At 36.5% G+C, this 6000-nt stretch overlaps 1 protein-coding gene across 1 annotated transcript in view; it reads right to left on the bottom strand.

Annotated features, from left to right (window-relative positions):
* Positions 1 to 695: 695 nt before the first annotated feature.
* LOC138171505 (zinc finger protein 184-like) overlaps positions 696 to 6000 on the bottom strand; it is a 50128-nt gene continuing 44823 nt past the window's right edge. Inside the window, exons 6-7 of the mRNA XM_069101026.1 lie at positions 2752 to 2943; positions 696 to 2655 (exon numbers count right to left, since the gene is read on the bottom strand). Coding sequence (XP_068957127.1) covers positions 1697 to 2655; positions 2752 to 2943 — 1151 coding nt within the window. The 3' untranslated portion in view covers positions 696 to 1696. The remainder of the gene's footprint in view (positions 2656 to 2751; positions 2944 to 6000) is intronic.

Genomic DNA, 6000 nt, shown 5'->3' with positions numbered 1-6000 from the left:
ACTGTGGGTGGAGCCACCACTGGGAGGCCTATAGTATCACCCTTCAGCTTCTAGATAAGGTGTAGATTTCCTTGAGATGATGACTTTAAAAGTGTGGAGGAAACAATAAGCCAGCTGGGGCTTCCAGGACCATTTAAGAACCAGTCAGTGAACGTTCATGTGGAGTCAAACCCAGATCTCCTCAGCATGATCTGGAGTTCTTCCAGTTGCTACATTTTCCCCTTGGATCAGTAAACACAATTTTTTTTTAAAAGTCCATTTGTCATTTTCTCTACTTTTTATCCTTAAGTTCCAAAACAGCATCTGAACCTGGTAATTTTTAAAGTCCCTCCCTTTTTATGATGCTATTACAGACTGGGAAGTATGGTATGTGTAAATCTGATCCAGATAAGCTTAAGGGTAATTAATTTACATTTCATAAGAACTTCCAAAGAGATAGTTCTCATATTAAACATCCCGTGGAGGTAGGGGAATCATCTTAGGACATTTATCTACTATTTTTTATTCCCTGGCTCTAAGAAGTTATAAAAGTTTAACTATTTTGTTAATATTTTGGTGTGTTTCCCAAAACTAAAATTTTAAATTAGATTTATTATACTGGCAGTACTTTGAATTTTGTGCTTTTGCAACTGAACTGCCACCTGATTGGTAGCTAATATAACAAAAAAGAGGGACACAAAGGAGGATGGGGTTGGTTTTTTTTCTTCTCAAAGCAACAATTTAATTGATGATAAAACTTGACATCTTGATTCTCCAATATTTAACAGATGATAAAACTTTATGAAGCATTCCTTCAATTATATGCATGGTTAATTAATCTCCAGTATGAAAACTCGGATGAAGAGTGGACTCCAAAGATTTTACCAGGGTCATTATGCTTCATAAGGGATGAGCTCATTCTGAGGGTATTTCCACATTTCATTACATTTATGAACATCCTCAACAGTAAGAATTATCAAATGTTCTACAAGTTTTTCTAGATTGAAAGCTTTCCCAAATACATTATAATCAAAAGATTTCTAGCCAATATGAATTTTCTTATATGAGTCAAAGCTTTTAGATCAGCCTGAAAGATGTACAACATTCATTACATTCAAAGAATCTCTCCAGTATGAATCAGCTTCACGTTTCTACTCTAGGTGAAAGCATTCCTACATTTATTTCACTGAAAGGGTTTCTCTTCAGTATGAATTCTTTGATGACTAATACAGGTTGCACTATTGCTAAGGACCTTATGAAACTTATTACATTCAAAGAGTTTTTCTCCAGTATGAATATCTTTGAGAGGTTATTAGTTGGCATACTGGATAGAGCATAAAACTTAAGTGTCAAAGATCCCTAAATTGATGCTATCTGGGCAAGTCACTTAACATTTAGGAGTGTCAGGAAACTCTAAGACAATGTTATATATGGGTTGTGATCTACATTGGTAGGTGGAGTTCCCACACTATTGAAATCACAAATCTGGGTTATAATGATGAATGAAGCCACTTATGTCCTTCAGTTTTCTACTTAAATTGAAAAATTTCTCACACTATTTAATCATGAAAACTTTTCTTTCCAGTATGAATTCTCTGATGTGCAAAGTTGTTGTTTTTTTTCCTGCTGAAGGCTTTCCCAATTTCCTTATGTTGAAATGGTCTACAGTAGAAATTCTCAATTTTTTTTAAGCAATGAGCTGTTTCCTAAAGTTTTCTCACATTTGTTTATATTCAAAGGGATTCTCTCTATTATGAATTTTATCATATGCAACAAAGTTTGGACTATAAACATTTCCTCTTTCATTCCATTCAAAGAGCTTCATCCCAGCATGAGTTTTTTTATGTTCTTTAAGGTTTCCACTCCATTTGAAAGCTTTCTCACATTCATCACACTGAAATGGCTTCTCTTCAGTATGAATTTTCTTATGTCCTTTGAGGTTTTCACTACGAGTAAAAGCTTTTCCACACTCCTCACACTGAAAGGGTTTCTCTCCAGTATGAATTCTCTTATGTTTATTAAGATCTCCTCTCTGGCTGAAAGATTTCTGACATTCATTACAATGAAAGGGTTTCTCCCGAATATGAGAAAATATTTGATGTCGAGCTAAGCTCTGGTTATTGGTGAAGGCTTTTTCACATTCATTACATCCAAAAGGAGTTTCACCTGTATGGATTCTCTTATGGGTATTAAGGCTTCCCTTCCGGCCAAAGGCTTTCCCACAATCATTGCATATATAGGGCTTCTCACCGGTATGAATTCTCTGATGTTGCACAAGGAATGAACAGTACCGGAAGCCTTTTCCACATTCACTACATTCAAAGTGTTTCTCTCCAGTATGAGCAATCTTGTGTGCATTAAGGCCTCCCTTCTGGCTAAAGGCTTTATCACATTGATTACATTTATAAGGTTTCTCTCCAGTGTGAATTCTCTGATGTCGCATAAGGGATGAACGGTGTCTGAAGGCTCTCCCACATGCATTACATTGAAAGCGCTTCTCTCCAGTATGAGTTATTTTATGTGTATTAAGGATTCCCTTCTGGTTGAAGGCTTTTCCACATTCGTTACATATAAAGGGCTTCTCGCCAGTATGAATTCTCTGATGTTGCATAAGAGAAGAACTGTACCTGAAACCTTTGCCACATTCGTAACATTTAAAAGGTTTCTCTCCAGTATTATTATTATTATTAATTACCCTACGTTTAGTAAGGTAAGGGGTGTTACTGAAGGATTTACCAAATGTATTCAACACACATGGTTTCTCTTGAGAATGAATTCGTTGATGTCGAGTTAGGTGTCTATTACTGCTGAAGACTTTTCCACATTCATTACATTCAAAAGGCTTCTCACCTGTATGAATTCTCTTATGTGTTTTCAGGTTTCCCTTCTGGCTGAAGGCTTTTCCACATTCATTACATATATAGGGTTTCTCTCCAGTATGAATTCTTTGATGCACAATAAGGCGTGAATTGTTACTGAAGGCTTTCTCGCATGCGTTACATGGAAAGAGTTTGTCTTCAGTATGAAATATCTTATGTGTATCAAGGTTTTCTTTTTGGCTAAAGGCCTTCCCACATTCATCACATACAAAGAGTTTCCCTCCAGCATGACTTCTCTGATGTAGAGTGAGGTTTAAAATGCTATTAAAAGTTCTGCCACATTCATTACACTTAAGAGGTCTTCCTCGAGTGTGTGTTCTATAGTAATGAATAAGATTTGACTGATAATTGAAGGGTTTCCTGTACTTACTATATTTACAAAGTTTCTTTCCTAATTCAATTCTATTATATTTAATTAGGTCTGAAAATTGTTTGAAACTCTCTCCAAGTGTATCGTATTTATGGAGGCTTTCTCCTCTAGGAAAACTCAGTTGTGGAATGAGGAAGGACCCTAGAATGAGCTTTCTCCCAAATATATTATAGTCATTGGTGATTGGTACCTGCCTTGGCTCTCTCTCATGGTTTTCCTCTTGTCTCTCTAACCTGACATCATGATCCCAAGCTTCTCCCAGACTGGAATTCCAGGGACCCTCCTTTGTGAATCTCTCATTGGATGATTCTCCCATAGAAATATACTGCTTTGGAACGGATTCCTTGATTTCATAGCCTGTCTTCTGAATAAGGGAATCTGAAAGAAACAGAAAAGTGTCAATATTTACTTCTGCCTGTGCTGTGAGAAAGAAAAGTGATTTTATACTAAGTTCTAGATTTTGCCTTCTTATTCAAAGCAAATGATGATTAGTTTGGAAAAAGCAGAACATTGAGGGAAATGAGAGATGGTAAAAGGAAAGACAGAGTAAAAGAGTACCTATCCACCCAGAACTTAATGAATTACATTCTAAGGTATGGAAAAACTTTATAGATTTCATCAGTATTGAAATTCTTGGGAAAATATGCAAATATTCAGAAAAAGGAAATATATCAATTCTGAGAATAAAGATAAGCTTGAAGAAAATCTCCATCAAAATTCAAGAACCTTCTATGAAAGTGATTGTTTATAAACCCCAATACCCTCATGAACAACGTAGAATGATGCCTAACTTGCGTGGGAAAGCACTTGACGTTATAAAGAGGCCGACAAAGATCCCTGGGGACTAGAGGAATATGAACGTAAAGAAACATAGCGCTTCAAGGCTACCAAAGAGGCGAGGGGCTGCCCTGGAGAAGTTACAGTTGCAAGGGATTATGGGACGTTGGCTCACATGTATATATACATGTTTCATGACTAAAGGTAAGTCTTTTTCTAAAGCCACATGGACACTTAAAGTCATACAGACACTATAGACAGTGAGGTGTGATTGAAAATAAGCTATAGATTTCACAGGGAAAATTTAGAGAGTTTGTGACTTCTTAAAGGAAAAGTGAGTCACTGAGAATAAGGACGTTCTCATTTAAGTCACCAAAGCATTTAAGAATAGGGTATATGAACCTGAAAAGAACCTGACTTAGAAGCCTGAGAAGAAGTGATGGGGGTGGAAGGCAGCTGATCTTTTCTGCCACCTATAGCTTGAAAGGGAAAAGCAGAAAGGTTTTTTGGATCTGCTTTGGTATTCTGGTGAGTTGGCTAGGTTTATCTATCTAGCTTAAAAGAATCAACTTATATTCTGTTGCTGTGAGTGCTACCTGACAAGGAAGCATTCAGGTGAATGAATAATTGGTCTGGACTGTAGATCCCAGAGAGAACTAGTTTCCATGATTTTCATGATTTTTGCAGTTCTCTGGTTTAAGGGGAACTGTTATTCATATTAAGTAAAACTTCTACAAAATGGGAAGACCTCTATGAAAGGTGAGCAGAGCTAGAACAATTTACAGCAACCCTGTAAGGAAAAAAAATCTCTGAAAGATTTTCAAATTCTGAGCAAAGCAACGAATAAATGAGTCCAAAAAATTCAAGATGAAACATGCCACTCACCTCCTACAAGAGAGGCAGTGAATTTAAAATGAAGATAAAGACATAGGTTTTGGGGTACAACTAATGTGGGAACTGGTTTTGTTGGACAATCCATGTCTATGATGATGGTTTTGTTTGGGTTTAAAAAAGTTCAATAGCAGAATAATGGAAAGGACTGATTAAAAATGCAGAGCAAAATAAATAAGTTATTTTTACAAAAAGTAACATTTTTAAATCTTTTTAATGGTAGGTATAAGTTAAAAGTCTGTAAAAGCTATGTTCAAGTAGTGAAAAGAGGATTTTCCTAGCTGAAGAGGGGTAGGGACCAACAGGCAAGCATTGAACAGAGAAGGAATTTCCTGTGGACCACCAAACATCAAAGTTCAGAGTTTTAAGTTACCCAAACACATAGGTTTTCCTCCTTCTTGTGCTTTCCTACTAAGTTCTTATAAGGGTATGCTTGCCCTTCACTATACATTAGTGGAAGAGTGTGATCCAGATTTATATGTGTATTGTGATTAATTTTATTTATGCATGGACTTTAAGAAACTAGTAGCTACATTGTAATTATTATTTCTTTTGTTTTTTGTCAAATAAGTGGTTATATTTAATATCTAAAAGTGTCATTATGAGTGCTAATTGTATAGCTAGAATTAATTCAATGGGGGCTCAAGAGCTAGAGTGGTAAGTAAAGGAAGTATTTCTCCTCAAAAGATTTACCTATAGGCCTTCGAGAGAGCTTGTGCATAATCATATAACAGGGGTCGTCTATCTGTGGGCAAGTTGGAGTGAGGGAGCCAACCCAGAGAATGAATGGGTGTTGACATGGTCCATGGGAGGGGTTATATAGTGTCACATTATGGGGGTGGTCATATTAAGGGACACCCTAGGTTGTGTCACATTATACCTAATCCTAGCTATCTACTCTCTGATTTCTGTGCTCCAGCTCTGGTCATTGGAGAAAATAATAAAACTGAGTTAAACAGTAAACTTAGCTGAGGCCCTGTTCCCACTCAACCCTGCTACAGTTCTTAAGTTCTGCATGATAATCCTATTCCAATTCTCTATATCTAATCCACAAGGACTATTTCAGGTTTTCTTTCTTAAAACACCCTGGACTCCCTAACCCCA

This window comes from Petaurus breviceps, unplaced genomic scaffold (genome assembly GCF_028583685.1).
Source record: "Petaurus breviceps papuanus isolate PSGF00001 unplaced genomic scaffold, PetGlider_PUasm1.0 446, whole genome shotgun sequence".
NCBI lineage: Eukaryota > Metazoa > Chordata > Mammalia > Diprotodontia > Petauridae > Petaurus > Petaurus breviceps.
This window is presented reverse-complemented; position numbering and strand designations above follow the sequence as displayed.